This window comes from Macaca mulatta, chromosome 15 (genome assembly GCF_049350105.2).
Source record: "Macaca mulatta isolate MMU2019108-1 chromosome 15, T2T-MMU8v2.0, whole genome shotgun sequence".
NCBI lineage: Eukaryota > Metazoa > Chordata > Mammalia > Primates > Cercopithecidae > Macaca > Macaca mulatta.
The window spans coordinates 126924151-126943270 of record NC_133420.1 but is presented as its reverse complement, the minus strand read 5'-3'; the positions used below and the strand labels follow the sequence as shown (position 1 = coordinate 126943270).

At 41.6% G+C, this 19120-nt stretch overlaps 1 protein-coding gene across 31 annotated transcripts in view; it reads right to left on the bottom strand.

The window, feature by feature from the left end:
* CDC14B (cell division cycle 14B) overlaps positions 1 to 19120 on the bottom strand; it is a 141976-nt gene that overhangs the window by 59451 nt on the left and 63405 nt on the right. For all 31 annotated transcript variants that reach the window (XR_013404994.1, XR_003723392.2, XR_001440211.3 and 28 more), the window contains 3 exons: positions 12991 to 13067; positions 3499 to 3565; positions 752 to 814 (listed from right to left, as the gene is read on the bottom strand). Coding sequence is in view for 22 of the 31 variants with exons in the window: in XM_077966510.1 (XP_077822636.1) it covers positions 752 to 814; positions 3499 to 3565; positions 12991 to 13067 (207 nt within the window). In the remaining 9 variants the exon portion in view is untranslated. The remainder of the gene's footprint in view (positions 1 to 751; positions 815 to 3498; positions 3566 to 12990; positions 13068 to 19120) is intronic.

Here is a 19120-nt window from a genome sequence, read left to right as displayed (position 1 = left end):
GACTTGACTTTTTTTCACTCTATACACATCTAAAACAAAACAAGAATATTGCTTCTGTAAGTGAAACGGGTGATTAAGAAAGCTAAAAACAGGGTTGTGCACAGTGGCACATGTCTGTAATCCTAGCACTTTGGGAGGCCAAGGTGGGAGAAGTGCTTGAGGCCAGGAGTTCGAGTCTAGTACAGGCAACAAAGTGAAACCCCATCTCTACAAAAATAAAAATAAAAAAATTAGCCAGGCATGGTGGTACGTACCTGTGATTCCAGCTACTTGGGAGGCTGAAGAAAGAGGATCATTTAAGCCCAGAAGTTCAAGGCTGCAGGGAGCCATGCAGTGAGCCATGCACATCACTGCACTTCAGCCTAGGTAACAGAGCGAGACTTGGTCTCTCTCTCTCTTTTTTCAATTTTAAGAAAGAAAAATTAAAAACAGGCAGAGAAATTTTGGTCAGAGTACAAACCATAAGAGGATGAGTAAACTCTGGAGATCTAATGTGTGTACTGTATGCCTGACATCTGCTAGAGTACCTCTCAGGTATTCTCATCCCACACACCAAAAGACTAAATTATGTGAGGTGATGAATATGCTAATTAGCTTGATTAGGTAATCATTTCATGGTGATACATATATCAAAACATTACTTTGTACATCTTAAGTATATGTAAGTTTTATTTGTCAATTATTCCCCTCAATAAAGCTGGGGGGGGGGGGAGGCGGGAAAGAGTTGAAAACATGATCCTTGAAGACTTACTTCATAGTGTTCATATTCATCAAGGTTAAATGAGTTGAAATTAAGGAAGCCATACTGCATTGCCTAAAATCCAAAAGAAAGCTTTTAAGAACAAGGATGCAAGTAAGAAAACAGTTTCCTATCCAATTTCAGAATACTAAATATCAGGGGGCCCCCCCAAGAAAGTATTGTCATAATCAGATTACTTTCCCTTGAACAGCTTTCAAAGGAAGTGGGAGGCATCTTCTAAATGCTGCTTTTATATGGCAATTAGTTATAACTATATATAATGAGTTTGTTGTGTTTTGTTTGGATTTTGTGAGATGTGCTTTTTTTACTTTCATTCGCCAATCACCCTATCCATGCATTGTTAAGTAATCATGCCCTGAAAGTAATCCTCTTCTCTTACCAGATCACCACCACCCTTGGTTGAAAATTCAGAAGTTTAGGATTCAAATATAATACACAACCCAATGGTCTCTACATCAATAAGAAAGAGGAGAGAATCCATGGGCTAGTTTATCCCAAACAAAGCCCTCATACTTCATCCATATCTTCATTTTCAACTTCTGAACAGTCTTTAATCAATGTTCCCTAAACTAAACACAGCTCTGACATCAACACTAAAATAAAAAATTTTGAGGAAAAAAGTTATTCTTTCCATAGGAATAAAACAAAACATTTTCTGTCCTATCCTATAGCTTCACTCTGTGTGACAGCACGCAGAGTATGCTAACCAAAATAAGCAGACTGTCTATTTTCTGAGACAAGGACAAACAGAGCTGGCGGCCTCTGAGAAATGTCCTCCCAGCTTGCTGATCACTGAGACAAACAGCAGGGAAGCAAGAACTCTTGATCCACAAGGTATTCTTGGTTCAAAGAGGGGGCTTTTGTACACCCAGTTTTCAAAATGTAAACTACTGAAATGCAAATGTAAAATAAGAAGGCGAGAATACCAACTAAAAGGGTCTTCATCTAATAGAGTTATTTTAACACTAATCCCAAGACTAAGTCAATCACAAAATTTATTTCCTTGACTTCAATATATTTCATGATTTTGGACTACAGCTATTCCTGATAGAATGAAACAATAAAAAAGTAGTTTATAAGGAATTCCTATTTTCCTTTGAATTTCACGAGGTGATCTTATTGGAAGTGGATCACGCTGAAAACATAATTACATTGATGCATGTTTCTTCATATATGCAATATTCAAAGTCAGTCACAAATAAAAAATGTTGACACTGAAAATCAGAAGCTAGTGACCCTTAAATAAAACTAAATATAGTGGTTGGGTGCAGTGGTGCACGCCTATAATCCTAGTACTCTGGGAGGCCAGGGTGAGTGGATCACTTGAGCTCAGGAGTTCGAGACCAGCCTAGGCAACATAGTGATACTTCGTCTCCACAAAAAAAAAACAAAAATTAGCCAAGCATCACAGAAAAAATAAAAATAATTTAAAAAACCCAAAATATAGTAGGAAAAGGGCAATCTTTGACCTATCATACCAGCTAATTGACTTCGGGTGCAATACCCAATTAAAAAAAAAAAAGCCAAAACATAACAATAGAAGCTGCGATATGGTGTTATAATAATAGATCATTTCCAAAGCCCTCAAAGCTTTGCTTTTCTCTTTTTAAAGGTGAGTGTACCTACCTGCACGAGCCCACCTGGCAGGGGCTGCAACTGCAACCAGAAGGTACCATTTACCCCTGTTGCCCTTTGGTCTCCACATTTCCACTAGTGGCCCATACCTGCCCACACTGAGGGCCCATGGAGCCGCCTCAGAGCCCATGGCAACTACCCCAATCAGCTCCATACCCCACAGGCACTGGATTCAAATCCAAACAAATTATGTTCCCATACCTCACTGATTGATACAGGAAAAAAGTATACTATTTCTGAATTTGTATGCTGATTAGTCCTCTCGTTTTAAGACATGTCGGTCACAGTTCCCAGCAAGCCACCATGTTTCATTATACAAGAAAGTAAACCTGGGTTCCTTTTGGCTCTAAAAGCACAAGTTACAGAAAACTTGAGATGCTGTCAAAGGCTTATTTGATCTATGGGCTACTGATTTACCATTCTAGTTTCTTGTGCTGTCCTGACATTAATACCAGGACTTGCTGCACTGTGTAACCCCCGGGGACCCTGTTCACGTAGAACGTGATGGGCATGTCCCCTAGAATCGACACAGCGGCCCTGGTCATAACCCCAAGAAATCACTTGGAAATAGTTTGACAAAGCAGCCGTGACCCACTTAGTTTCATCGAAAACCGTATAACAAACTAAATGAGGCATTCAAATTCTGTTGAACTAGAAACTGAACGCCTGGGGAAACAAAAAGGAAGTGTTTGACAGTGACTGGGTTACGTCTGTGGTAATCGTATTGGCGGGAATCAGGTATGTAGAATACACAAATCAAAGAGAAATTACCAGTAAACCAGTCATCCTTACTTTTGTTCTTTTAGATCACAATATACTCAAAACCAATTCTGGATCTAGAACCTAGTTGTATAACTCTTATTTTCCCTGTTTCTTAAGTGACTTTTCCCCCAACTCATACACAGAAGCACTCAGAAATTCAGAATAAACCGTTTCCTGGTTTGGTCTCATTCTGACATTAGTTGGGAAATGCGTACACCTCTGTCACCATATACATCTTGGAAGAAACGCTAACAAAAAGATCTCGGGAAGAAGGCCTAGTCTTCTTGGACCACATGTTAGTTCCTCAACACAACACTGGGTGCATCCTACATGTCACTTACCTTCTTTACTGCATGAAAACAGTCAAGAAGTGTAATGTAGAAATTGCAACTTCCATAGGCAGCATCTCTGAAACCCAAAAGTAATAAAATATAGATCAGTTACTTTTCTGCAATTACACTTACCTAAGACAAAGCTGACTAGAATTTAAAATCAAAAGTATACTCAGAACCATTATCAAGAAGAAAAAAATCTTGTCTTTTGACTTTTTAAATAAAAGATAAATCAATTACAAATTTCACTGCAGTTTCTACCTATTCCAATAGGTACTGTTTCATGGGCCTGGATCAATAATGACCACTTTCTAAATTTCAAATGTTCTCTCTGGATTATTTTTGGCTCTAATAGCTGAGCTACCTTCTTGAATTCAACAAATCAATACCTATCTCTCCCCCTAAAAGGGCAAAGCATTTGAATTTTTTCTTTAAACTGGAAAATACCATACGAAAATCTTACTGGGAAAGACTGCTTTTTGATCCTGTAATAAACATATGTGTGTATGTGTGTCTAAGTATACGTGCGCATCTGTGTGTGTGTGTCTCCAACCAAGTATGACAGAAATATTGAGAAATCAAGGTCATATTTAAAACACTAGGTAGAAGGTCATAAGCATTTTGTTCCTATCATTATACTAAAGACTTTTACCCACGTAACTCGATAACTTCCGGGTTTTTTAACTTTTTCATAGAGATAACGTCTTGCCCTGTTGCCCAGGTTGGGGTACAGTGGTGTAATCATAGCTCACTGCAGCCTCAAACTCCTGGGTTTAAGTGATCCTCCCACCTCAGCCTCCCCAGTAGCAAGGACCACAGGCATGTACCATTGCATCTAGTTAACTTTTTTCTTCCTTTTTTTTTTTTTTTTTTTTTTTTAAAGGTAGAGAGGGAGTCTCATTATGATACCCAGGCTGGTCTTAAACTTCTGGCCTATGCCGGGCATGGTGACTCACGCCTGTAATCCCAGCACTTTGAGAGGCCAAGGCAGGTGGATCACGAAGTCAGGAGTTCAAGACCAGCCTGGCCAAGATGGTGAAACCCTGTCTCTACTAAAAATATAAAAATTAGCCAGGCATGGTGGCGGGTGCCTGTAATCCCAGCTACTCGGGAGGATAAGGCAGAGAACTGCTTGAACCCAGGAGATGGAGGCTGCAGCGAGCCGAAATCACGCCATTGCACTCCATCCTGGGTGACAGAGTGAGACTCTATCTCAAAAACAAACCAAAAAAAACTGGCCAAGTGTGGTGGCTCACGCCTGTAATCCCAGCACTTTGGGAGGCCGAGGCAGGCGGATCACGAGGTCAGGAGATCAAGACCATCCTGGCTAACACGGTGAAACCCTGTCTCTATTAAAGATACAAAAAATGAGCTGGGCGTGGTGGTGGGCGCCTGTAATCGCAGCTACTTGGGAGGCTGAGGCAGGAGAATGGCGGGAACCCGGAGGCGGAGCTTGCAGTGAGCGGAGCTTGCGCCATTGCACTCCAGCCTGGGCGACAAAGCAAGACTCCATCTTAAAACAAAAAACAAAAAACAAAACTCCTCGCCTCAAGCAGTCCTCTCACCTTTTCGGCCTCCCGAAGTGTTGAGATGACAGGTGTACACTGCTGTGCCCTGCCTTCTTCCTGATTCTTAAAGGACAGTAGTAAGACCAATGAAACCACAGGAACTAACAAGTCAACTACCTTCCACAGGATCACTCTAGTTTTGGGAAAGTTCTTATATTACTTTACAGACAACTCCATCCACCTAAACACTGCATCAACACATAGCAGTAATCTTACTATATGAATCTCTTAATATCAAGTAAGGTTTTACCCAGAGAAATAACGCACCCCTGACCCCTACCTGCTTCTCCTTTTTGGCTACCTTGAGCCATTACAAGATGAAATTTTCTGGAATTAGGCAACATAAAAATTAATTTAATTATGATTAAGCTAGGCGTGCAGAAAAACTGTGCCTGTCTGAATGGTACTCATTTGCTTCTGGGGAAACAGGGTTGCTGGTGGAGCCATCACTAATTCCCCACCTTATCTGGGCCTTCACACTGTAATACTTCTTACTGTGAGGCAGTTACATACATATATGTAAAACCTTACTGCTGCACACTTAAGATTAGTGTTTTTGAGGCCGGACACGGTGGCTCACGCCTGTAATCCCAGCACTTTGGGAGGCCGAGGCAGGTGGATCATGAGGTCAAGAGATTGAGATCATCCTGGCCAACATGGTGAAACCCTGTCTCTACTAAAAATATAAAAATTAGCTGGGTGTGGTGGCGCACACCTGTAGTCCCAGCTACTTGGGAAGCTAAGATAGGAGAATCACTTGAACCCGGGAGGCGGAGGTTGCAGTGAGCCAAGATCGCGCCACTGCACTCCAGCCCGGTGACAGAGGGAGACTCCTATCTCAAAAAAAAAAAAAAAATATTAGTTTTTGTTAAAAACTGTGAAGTTATACATTAACTTAAAAGGGGAAAAATAAATATTCAACAAATGTTAGAATAAAAATTAAACCACATTTTAAACTTTTAATTCTTGCTCAAACCTTAAGGGCCAAGAATACAGCAATGAGGGAAAGAAAAGGCATCCTTTTCAGCTAAAATCGTCTTCAATGTTACTGACTGAGCTGCTTAGAATTACTGAGCTATGGCCGGGCGCGGTGGCTCACGCCTGTAATCCCAGCACTTTATGAGGCTGAGACGGGTGGATCACGAGGTCAGGAGATGGAGACCATCCTGGCTAACACGGTGAAACCCCGTCTCTACTAAAAATACAAAAAATTAGCCGGGCGTGGTGGCAGGCGCCTGTAGTCCCAGCTACTCGGGAGGCTGAGGCAGGAAAATGACGTGAACCCGGGAGGCGGAGTTTGCAGTGAGCCGAGATCACACCACTGCACTCCAGCCTGGATGACAGAGCGAGACTCCATTTCAAAAAAAAAAAAAGAATTACTGAGCTATGAGAACCTTCATGAGGACAGAATGCAGGGTCTTGTTTTGTTTTCTTTTTTTGAGACAGGGTCTCCTCTGTTGCCCAGGCTGGAGGGCAGTGGTGCAATCATGGCTCACTGCAGCCTTGACCTCCAGGGCTAAAGCGATCCTCCCACCTCAGCCTCTGGAGTAGCTGGGACCACAGGTGCACACCACCATGCCTGGCTAAGTTTTTATGTTTTTTGGTAAAGTTGGGGTTTCACCATGTTGCCCAGGCTGGTCTTGAACTCCTGAGCTCAAGCAATCTGCCTGTCTCAGCCTCCCAAAGTGCTGGGATTACAGGTGTGAGCCACTGCGTTCTGCCGACACAAGGTCTTAGAACACACCATTTTTGTTCTATAAGGTTCTGAATTGAAAATTTTCTTCTACATCCTAGAAAAGGTCTTTATCTAACTTAAAAGACCATGACTTTCCCAACACCTTATTGGCAATATTCAGAAAGAAAAAAAAACAAAAGGACTTGCAGTGGTGGTCCCCAGGCCAGCAGCACCAGGACCACCCCACCCATCAGAAATGCAAATTCTCAGGGCCACCTCACATCTACCGAATCAAAGTTCTCGGGGTAGGACCAGGTAATTTGTGTCTTAACAGGCCCTCTAGATGTCTGTGATTGTGTTTAAGTTTATGAACCACTGACCTACAAATCAACACAAATCCTGGTTTTGTAGAAATAGGGTGTTCATGGAATAAAGAACCCATTTAGGTAGAGAAACTAAGGCAGGAAAATGGAGTAGTTTAGCCTAAATCAAATCAAAATTACCAACGGAAATGGGGTAAACCCTCAAGTTGGATGCCAATGATTTTAACCATGTCTCCTCTGTGAAGGACTGATTATCTTCTTTTACTTTTGAGACAGAGTCTCCCTCTGGAGTGAGTGCAGTGGTGTGATCTTGGCTCACTGCAAGCTCCGTCTCTCGGGTTGACACCATTCTCCTGCCTCAGCCTCCCAAGTAACTGGAATTACAGGAGCCGCCACCACACGCAGCTAATTCTTTTGTATTTTTAGTAGAGACGGGGTTTTACCTTGTTAGCCAGGATGGCCTCTATCTCCTGATCTTATGACTCACCCACCTTGGCCTCCCAAAGAGCTGGGATTACAGGCTTGAGCCACCGTGCCCGGCCTGATTATCTTCTCAACCTACTGATAATTATTTTCCAATCAAGTTAAAGGCGTGTTGATTCAGCCTCTGTGACATTTTGACAGATTTCTTCAACGCTTTCTCTTTTCTTTTTTCTTTTCTTTTTTTTTTTTTTGGAGAACCTACTGTGGGGCACAGCCCCACTCCAATCTGTGATGATTTCACAAGCTTTCATCTGGGCCCTGCTGAAGTCCTGCCTCATACATCATAGAATCTGAATATACGACAAGAATCTTTGTTCACTCAAGTTTATTTCATTAGCACCTCCAATTTTAGACACACCCACATCACATCTTCCTCCCACCGAGCATTCAGTCTTCTTCCAATAGGCAGAACAGCAACTCTGAGGCTCGGTTTATAAGCCTTGGAGAGTGGGGAGGGATCCTTGTCACCAAGATCATTTAACAAATTTGGAAAACACATAAGAATCAATAAAGGCGCACTGCTTGGAAACTGCACAACAATGTCAAATACTAGTTTTAAAGAATGGCAACTTTCATAACAGCTCGTATTCACCACAGCCAAAAACTGCAAATGACCCAAATATCCATCAAAAGGACAACAGGCAAATAAATGGTGGTATATTCATAGACTGGAATGCCACAAAAGCAAAAAAAAGGATGAGCTACTGATACCTGCCACAACACAGGTAGATCTCATAGACATTACATATGTGAAATCCAGTTGCCAGCTCCCCAAAATGCATACCAGTTATCTGAAGTTCAAAAGCAAGCAAAACTGATAGTGATAGAAGTCAGAGCAATGATTAGCTGGGGGTGATGACTGACTGGAAAGGGGTAGGAGGGAATCTTCCAGAAGACAGATAATTTTTTTTTTTTTTTTGGGACGGAGTTTCGCTCTTGTCGCCCAGGCTGGAGTGCAATGACACGATCTCAGCTCACTGCAATCTCTGCATCCCAGGTTCAAGTGATTCTTGTGCCTCAGCCTCCCAAGTAGCTGGGATTTGAATACAGGTGTGCGCCACCATGCCCTGCTAATTTTTGTATTTTTAGTAGAGACAGGGTCTCACCACATTGGCCAGGCTGGTCTCGAACTCCTGACTTCAGGTGATCCGCCTGTCTCAGCTTCCCAAAGTGCTGGAATTACAGGTGTGAAACACTGCACCCAGCCAAGACAGTGATTTTTTTAAAATGTAGGTAAATGGCCAGGCATGGTAGCTCACGCCTGTAATCCCAGCACTTTGGGAAGCTGAGGCAGGAGGATCACGAGGTCAGAAGATGGAGACCATCCCGGCTAACACGGTGAAACCCCGTCTCTACTAAAACTACAGAAAATTAGCCAGGCATGGTGGCAGGTACCGGTAATCCCAGCTACTCAGGAGGCTGAGGCAGAAGAACTGCTTGAACCTGGGAGGAGGAGGCTGCAGTGAGCCAAGACCACACCAATGCACTCCAGCCTGGGGTGACAGAGGGAGAGTCTGTCTCAAAAAAAAAAAAAAAAAAGACACAGTCTTGTTCTGTTGTGCAGGCTGAGTGCAGTGGCATAATCAAAGCCCACTGAAGCCTCCTAGGCTTGAGGGATCCTCCTGCCTTAGTCTCCCAAGTAGCTATGACTACAGAAACATGCTACCATGCCCAGCTAATTTTTTCCCCCCAAAGAGAAACGGTCTTGCTATGCTGCCCAGGCTGGTCTTCCAACTCCTGGCCTCAAGCCATCCTCCCGCCTCAGCTTTCCAAAGTGGTGGAATTATAGGCATGAGCCGCCATGCCCAGCCTATACTATGTGTTTTATATGCAGGATGTCACTTCATCCTCACAACCCCCTCAGGGAGATTTTATTATTGTTTCTGTTTAAAGACTAGGAGACCAAGGCTCAAATCTGTAAAAGACCACAGAGATATCAGTAGCAGAGGTGACAGCAAAACTCCCATCTGATGTCAAGTCAAGCTATTAACAAAAACACAATACTACCTCTCGAGAAAACAGGAAGCAGAGGCAAGCCCCCTCACACAAAAACTCTAAGAAGCAGAGATAATACCAGAGAACAGAAACACACACTGTTCATAACAATGATCCTATGACATTTTAAAAAAATTAAACTATATTTTATACTATTTAATCATGCAGACCAGACACAGAGAAATATTTAATATAACTCAGTAAGAAATCATATATACACAAGCACTTTAAAACTCCGAGGCTCACCCCTGTATTCCCAGCACTTTGGGAGGCCAAGGTGGGCGGATCACTTGAGGCCAGGGGTTTGAGACCAGCCTGGGCAACATAGTGAAACCCTGTCTCTACCAAAAATACAAAAATTAGCCGGGCGTGGTGGCGCCTGCTCTAGAAGCTGAGGCATGAGAATTGCTTGAACCTGGGAGGCAGAGGTTGCAGTGAGCCGACATTGTGCCACTGCACTCCAGCCTGTGCGACAGAGCAAGATTTCGTCTCAAAAAAAAATAAATAAATAAAAGAGAATTTGATCTAAGTTGAATTAAATCTAATTAAATAAAACATTGCTATGTAACATAAAATAACTTATTTACTATAAATGAATGCCATTCTTGCACAATGTCTTATTAGCAATACTTTGTTGGTTACATTTATTCTATGTACTTGAAGTGGCAAGATACAAAGAATATAATGTCATTTCTATCAAAATATTATCAGGCTTTATTAATTCTGATTGGACTACTTTCTAATTGATAAGTTCTATAGAACACTATGTAAGGAAGCACTAAATTTAAAAACTTTAAGTCAATCATAGGTTGACACTTTTGTAAAATAAATATGAAATGCATTAGTACTGTACTATTACATACCCAGTAACGCAGTAATCTTATTTTTGTGAATAAATTACTAGAAAAATGAAAGTTAAAAAAAAAAAATACAAGTCCAAATTTCTTCTACTATTTGATTCTACAGACATAAAATTGCTCTATTCAATAACCTATAAATGCTTCTAAAATCTTACTCTCAACTTCTGTATTTATCTCATCACAGACCAGCACCAGTTCACAGGCCACACTTAAGGATCACGAGGTCAAGAAATCAAGACCATGCTGGCCAACATGGTGAAACTCTTTTCTCTACTAAAAATACAAAAATTAGCCAGGCGTGGTGGCAGGCACCTGTAGTCCCAGCTACTGGGGAGGCCGAGGCAGAAGAATCACTTGAACCTGGGAGACGGAGGTTGCAGTGAGCTCAGATCACACCACTGCACTCCAGCTTGGTGACAGAGCAAGACTCCATCTCAAAAAAAAAAAAAAAAAAAAAAACTGTCTAGATAAATCAAATACCTAGTATCTATGATAGAAGAGATTCAAATTTCACAAACCTGAATGGTTTCTAGTTGAGTCTTGTCTTTTGGAGAATTACTGACTGATGCTTCTGAGACCACAAGGAACTAACTTCATTTCTCAGTGCCAAACTTCAATAATTTGAAACATAGCAAGGCAGTAAGCAATGCTTATTCTGTTTTTGGCACCTGTATTTAAATTAACTCAAAACGTCTTTTTTCACATCAACAGTGCCACACTGTGTGAAATGTGTGAGCATGTTCCTATTTCAGGACCTTGTGCTGTAAATGTAAGAGTGGCACTGCAAAGGATTATCATTATAAAGAAGAGTTCTACAGAACAAATGTCACTACATCAGGAGATGACCAAGGTGCCTGTGACTCAAGACCAAAAATACAAGCATTTCTTTTAAAGGAAGAATGTGGTTGCTGTTATGTTATAGGTTGAGAAGAAGAATTTTCCAGCTTAGAAAATAATCTTTATCTCCCCGCTTCTCTTCCTACCCACCTCAAATAAAAGAATACTTAAGATGAGCCATGACCTAGCAGAAAGGGATGATACTGGGTTCAAGCCAATTCTAATTTGCTAAATCACCGATCTTCACAATCTTTCATGCAGTGTATTCCTGAAGTCTTCGGACTGCCCTGAGAAATTGTGATTTCATGGAGTAAGTCCACAGGCGGGCCTATAAAGTTATCTGAAAAGGAGATTCTGCCAATAATTCCAAGTACCTATGCCAAAGCTCATCTAAAATGAAGTCAGATTCACAAACTTCCTTTTTTACAGTCAGGGCCATACATTTAAAATCAGGCATTTGTGGTATATGTAACAGTCCTAATACGATAAACTAATGAACTAATTAGTTTGAACAATGAACTAATAAGCAGTAGTTATTAGTTCATTGTACAAGCAGTGAACTAATTTGTGAATGGAAGAACAAGCAGTTTCGAAAATATCAAAGTCTTCAATGAGTAAAATTATTTCACACATTTATTACCCATTAAGTACCTACCATACAAGTATTTACATTATAGAGCTATGTCAAGTATTTTGATAAACAAGCAGAAAAATTTTTACAACTTAATTTGATTTAAGCACCAGTCTTCTCGAAATATCTTCAACACAATCGCATGCTAAGCTTGAGATGAGGATGTCATCCATTCCTGTAGACATCACTATCTACCACCTCTGGGACGCAGGGACTTGACTGGTTTTTCTGGAAGTGGTACTGCATTAGCAACCTTACTGGCTGTCTCTACTGTGTCCCCAGAAAAAAAGGGGTTCATTTTGGTCCCAGAAAGTAACTACTGATTATTGGAAACATTTCTTCACTTCTCAGGAACCACACTCTTCAGTGGGAGTTTTGAGTACCACAGCCCAGGATTCTCATCTGAGTACAAAGCCTAGGTTTTGGGATTTTGTTTTTGTTTTTTTTTTTGAGACAAGTTATCTCTCTATTGCCCAGGCTTGAGTGCTGTGGTGTGACCATAGCTCACTCACTGCACCCTCGAACTCCTGGGCTCAAACAATCCTCCAGCCTCAGCCTCCCAAGTAGCTGGGACTACAGGCACACGCAACCATGCCTGGCTAATTTTTTTTTTTTTTTTTTTTTTTAAATTTTTTTGTAGAGATGGGGCCTGTCTTTGTGGCCGAGGTTGGTCTGGAACTCCTGGACTCAGGTAATCATTCCACTCTGGCATCCCAATATGCTGGGATTACAGGCATGAGCCACTGTGCCCAGCCAAAGCTTAGTTTTCATCAACGGCAGTGGTTCTCAATGTAGGGAGATTTTGCTCTCCATCCCCCAAGGCCACTTACAGGAATAAATGGCAACGTCTGCAGACATTCTGAGTTTTGACAATTAGAGTGGGTGTGGGGATTTTACCAGCATCTAGTGGGCAGAAGCCATGGACGCCATTCAACATCATACGATGCACAAGATAGCCCCCACGACAAAAGGTGAGCAGTGTCACTGTGGAAACACCCAGATCTGTGGTGTTATTTGTGCTCCTCCTAAAATGACTATTTACCAGATCTTCTTTTTTCAGAAACAACTATCAAGATACTTCTTGCAAGGATCTGATTACCTGAATCTACCACATCACTCTTATATTTACCTGAAAGGAATATAGGATGTCTCTCCAAAGATTAATATTCTATATGCTTCTTCTGGAGTTCTCCCCAAATATATAACCTATGTTTGGAAAAAAGAAGAAAAAGGCAATTTATTTCTAAGTGAAGGTACAGTGCTGTCACTGTGAAGTCAATTTTGTCCAATTTCCAACCAACTGAGCCGGGTTCTCCAGCCTTCCCCAGGAGCCCAGGAATCACCCAGAATCCTGTCCACAGGTTTCTTTTTTGTTTAAATCCTCCATTGCTGGTTTCTGTTGTTTGCAGCATGAGCCCTGACCAACAACTCTTCACAGCAACCTTTTGTGGTAAGACGCACGGTATTTTAAAAACAGATTTTCCGAATCAAGATGTTAGACCGATCCCATGCTTTTACCTCCCCTCCTTCCTGCAAGTGCACTGAAATGACAGCTCAGCAGCGTGTAGGAGATGGGGGCAGGGTTAGAATGGGGGGAAGTGGAAAGAGACACAAAAGCAGAACACAGACGTGATTAACTCTGTCCATGGAGGTGTAAGGGCTTGCAATACTGAACGAGTTGATTATCCAACTGCCCTTGCTTTTGACGCTCATTGACTTCTTTTGTCCTTAGAAGTATGCTATGCTTTGACTTTAATCTGGGAGAATACCTCAAGTATATTCTTCAGCATTTGAGGTCTATAGTTGGTATTCCTTGCATTTCCAAACATTCCTTTTTTCCCCTTGACCTTTATTATTTGACTACTACATGTAGGATTTTTGGTCTGTAGTCATTTCCTCTCGATAGTTTCTAGATAATGTTCCCATGTCTTCTCACTTCTAGTGTTACAGAAGTATTTTACTGGTCTAAGTATCTCTGACTGCTCCTTACAAGTAACCTGTTTGTTCTAGAAATGTGGAGTTTGAGACTTTCACCACCATCTCTCTAAATAAGTCCTCTCCCTACCCCCTGTTATATTTGCCTGGGACTTCAGAATCTTCCTGCAGGGCCCTTTCAACTAATGTATGGAAGGTTGGAGTTTGGGGGGGTTGTGGTGGGGAGGAGACACAACATTAAATCTGGCACTTATATTATCACCAAAATTAGGTTGAACTCCAAAGATTACTTTGGGGAAATAGATTTTAAATTTCACTAACAAAAAAAAGAAATCACTAAAAAAAAGGTTAATTGCAAACTTTTTTATCTCCATTATTTAACATGATACATGTGACCTGTTTCCACAACCAAATGGGAAGCATTCTGAAGTTGGGACTCATGTCTCACGGCTTCATTACACACCAATCTGATTCACTGATTTACTTAGCTGAACCCAAATCTACTTACAATAGTTAGGAACATTTTAAATATTTAATAAAAGTTGGTATCAATGGGAAAGTATCACTGGACTAAGAGAAATTTTTCAAAACTCAAAGATCCAGCAAGGATCTTAAAAACTGAGAAACAGACATATCCTAAAACTAGTCATAAGCACTGACTCAGCTTTCAAAGGGCATTTCACCAATTTTCTGACTCAAGACTCATAAACGGAAAATTTTCCCAATGACTAGTCTGTTTCTGTTTTTTTTTTTTTTTTCGAGATGGGGTTTCACTCTTGTTGACTAGGCTGGAGTGCAGTGGCGCGATCTCAGCTCACTGCAACCTCCGCCTCCCAGGTTCAAGCAATTCTCCTGCCTCAGCCTCCCGAGTAGCTGGAACAATAGGCGTGCACCACCACGCCTGGCCAGTTTTTTGTATTTTTAGTAGAGATGGGGTTTCACTATGTTTGCCAGGCTGGTCTCAAACTCCTGACCTCAGGTGATCCGCCCACCTTGGCCTCCCAAAGTACTGGGATTATAGACATGAGCCACCATGCCCGGCCTACACACAGATCTTCTAAGCATCAGCTTGTAAGTCATGAAAAGTAATATATTTTAAAAATCCAGCTTGTTTTTTCCAAATTCCCTTATTCCCTTCCAGTCTCCAATGCATCTATGCCTATTCTAACACTTACCAGATAACATCAGTAAAGTCTTTCATTTTCTCCATTCTAAGACTTCCTAGCAGATTAAAAAAAAAAACAAAAAAAAACACAAAACTTAAAACCGGCCAGGTGTGGTGGCTCATGCCTGTAATCCCAGGACTTAGGGAGGCCATCGTGGGCAGATCACGAGGTCAGGAGATGGAGACCATCCTGGCTAACACAGTGAAATCCTGTCTCTACTAAAAATACAGAATATTACCCGGGCACAGTGGCAGGCGCCTGTAACCCCAGCTACTCAGGAGGCTGAGGCAGGAGAATCGCTTGAACCCAGGAGGCAGGGGCTGCCGTGAGCCAAGATTGTGCCACTGCACTCCAGCCTCAGGGACAGAACAAGAGTCCATCTCAAAAAACAAAAACAAAAAAACAAAATCCTAAAATCAAAAAACAAAACCAAATAAAAAAACACCTCGAAGCCAGTAAGAATGAGAATAGGGTTTGATTCATTTGTGTATTAAAATGAAATCTAGAGACCCGTTTAGGAATTTCTCTAAATTTCTAAGGCCTTTTCTCAAATTTTATACAAATTTTTCCTTAAGCACCAGTTTAAGATAATTTTTCCTACTTGCAATTGCTGTTCTTTGGGTTCTTTAATTAGTAAAACTGCAATGGTATTACTTTCTCCTAACTTTCAAAACAAAAATAGTCTCTAATACATTAAGGACTGTGGTTTAGCCTTGGAACACTAGTTTGATTCAAAGAACCGCAAGAACAATGTAACATTTTTTCCTGTGGGGGAAAAAACCCTAAATTCCTGATGATGAACTTTAAAAGACTGTAATTTAAAAATCCAGTTGGGGAATGCCTGCACATAAAAAATAATGTCAAGCATAATTAGATAAACTGAAGGAAGTTTACAGATGCAGAATAATTCCACTTATGTAACTATCGAAGACATATTTGCCAATCTGTAACTTTTACCTTCTTTTCTTTTTTGGCCAGGCATGAAGGAAGTAACTTTTACTTTTACACCTACTCATCTTGCCGATTCAAAAGGCCTTCCCAAATGAAATCATTCTAAATTTGTGACTAAAGAAGAATCCTGTAAATGACTCCTACATTAACACAAATTCTCAGATTAGTAAACTCTAAATGGATGCAACTTATGATCTATCACCGTGCTTCTGGCAGTCTGGACACTTGGCGTTTCTCAAATTCTTTTGATATATTTTCATGAGAAGCAATATATATAGAATGCCCACTCTAATTCCACAGTGCTGGTTAAGAACAGGAAACAACAAATGATGACCGAGAGAGCTGCTGACCAGTTGTGATCGCCAGCTTCCCAGACAACCCCAGAGAATCTCATCTGCTGGCATGTCCACCCTTGTGCGGTCCCCTCCCACAGCGAACGGGGTGTCCCGTGTAACGAACAGGATACTGTAGTAATAGGGTGTGGTTTCGGAGACCAGATCATAAAAGAGGCAGCTACTGTCTTGCTTTCTCTTAGAACCCTCGCTCTGGGTACAGCAAGCTGTTATTTTGGGAGCATACTCAAGCAGTCCACGTGGTATGGAAGAGAGGCCGCCTGCCAGCAACTGGCACTAACCTGCCAGGTATGTGACTGAGCCCCCTTAGAGGTGGACCCTCCAGGTGAGTGCAGCCCAGACACGGCCCAGAACCAGACCAGACCCATCCAAGTTAAGCAACTCCCAGATGCCTAACTCACAGACATGGTCTGAGACAATGTGTACTGTCGTTTTAAGTCACAACGTTTTGCGGTAATTCGCTGGGCAGCAATAGTGTGCAGCAGCACACTCAGTGAGTAAGGAAATGGCCATTTCCATTTGTTAAAAGTGAATAAACAAATACATGAGGCGTAAGCACAGAGACTCAGCTTAGGAAGCATCAGTAATACCTTGTTTCTCTAGGATAAAGACTCTTTGAACGAGCAAATATCACACACACACACACACACACACACACACACACACACACAAATACTATGGTTGAAAATGCTTGAGACTGGTGTGGTTTTCAAAGTCATGGTACAAAGTTCTTTTTTTGCTGAACAATACCTCAGCCATTCCCAGGACTTCCCACCACCCCCGTTTTCTAGAATCACCATCTGCACTGCACGCCCGAGTCCCTGTGAGGACGCTGGACCCCTTGATTACTGACATACGTTTCAAAACCTGGGAGGTACTGAACTAGCAGTGATGGAAGAACAAGCAACTGAGGCAAAAGGATCCCAACTGCATTACTTCTCCTTTCAGTGTTTCAATGCTGACAGGACAAATCACGGAAACCCAATTAGACATGTGCTTCCTATTTCTACTAGTATGTGCAGGATTCTGAAGCTTTATTTATATACTTAGAGAGCCTCGGTACAATTTACAACCCAAACGTCACACAAGTCAGTGCATCCCAGAGCTGAGAGCCACAAAGGATATTGAAATTCCAGCAACAAATGTGGCAGCCTGAGTAACCAGGAAATCCTGGAGAGATGTCACAATGTTTCCAGCACTTCAAGACTCTTGTGACTATTTTCATGTCAGCCAGATGATACAGTCTTTCCTATGCCAAGAATTTGATTGATCATAAAAAAAAAAAAATCATTCTCTCCAGATTAACAAAAAATGCTTGCAAATCAATGCAAGTTGAAGACAGGCTCACACATTCAACTGCTCAATAAAAAAGGTGAGCAGGGGAAAGAACACAGAGAATAAAAAAGTAAATAAAAGAAAATCACTTTCATAGCTCCTGCACAAAACTGGTTAAGAAAAAAACTGTCGTTAAAAAAAAAAAACCTCGGATGAACTTACATATCAATAGTTTTAACTTTTAAAATTACTTTTACTTATATATATATACGGTAGGTTAGCATAATGATGCTCAATTTCGACAAAATGAAACTGGAAGTTCAGAGTAGCAAACACGTATCTACCAACTCTGCTAATAAAAATAGTGAATTGGCCCTGGGTATTAGTACACATTTGAGTGGTAGGGACATTTTTTAAAGACAAAGTAAATAATCTTGATTTTTTTAAAAAATGAAATTTCCTAATTTTTAACCATAGAGTAAAACAATCCACAACTATTTATAATGCTCTGTGAGTTTCATAAAACTGGCAGGCTACAACTTTCCAGACCTTGGCATCAACTGCTTATCCAAGATCACACTGCCTATTATTGCTGGAAGAGGGCCTGCTCCTCGGGCTTTACTATGGACAGGAACTCATCCTATCCAGAACAAGGGCCGGAACAAGGACAGGACCCAGAATTCCAGAAAGCTTAACGGATCTGCAGTCAAGGATCTGAAGCCGTCAGAAAGCCTTTTCTCCTCACTTCTTCCCCAAGTTAACAGCACCCAGCGAGCACCACAGGCAGTGCAAACGCCTGTCAGGAGCCCTCGGGTGGCAAGGGAAGTCAAACTGTGATGCAGTGTGAGCAGGGCAGCCAGCTGCCTCCCACGGGGCCGGTTCCCAAGGCAACACCAGCTTCCCACTGAGGGCCTGTGCCCTCCCTTTGCTCAGCCCAGTTCGCCTTACACTAGCTGGGGCCTGGCTACTACTGACAGTTGCCTCGTGCTATTTGCCCTGCCTTTCACAGACGCCCAGGAAGGGTGTCATGACCTCATTCTGTCCTCCAGCCTCTGCTGTCCCATCTGGGCAGCTGTTTGTTGAACTGGATTCTTAGCCAAGGCGTCTGGATCCTCATTCTCTGCTCCCTTGTCTTAACTTCCCAACTGATCCCTTCCTCCTGCAGGCAGCTTAACCCAGCACTGGCTATTCTGAGTCCAAGAAAAATCATTTAAAAAGTGGGACCACAGATTCAAAAGATCATCATTAAATAACAAAGTCCTTGAGCTCTTATCATAACCATAGAGGCAATCTCAAATTTACTGCAATTTAGAATTCTACTCACAGATTGCTGAGTTACTATATTCTTAAATTTAATTTAGTATCATCATTTTCAACACAAATGCTTACAAGGTAAGCCATTCTTACAGCTATACGAACTGCTTAAACATAAAAAATAATAATATGCAGTGATAAATTCTGAACAGGGAACCTACATGTTACAATTAGCTCCACCAAAGTAATCTATTAAACATTAGAGGAAAGCAAATTTGTAAGCTATGTGCCAAAAGTTTGCTTGTGTCATTTATTTTATACACAA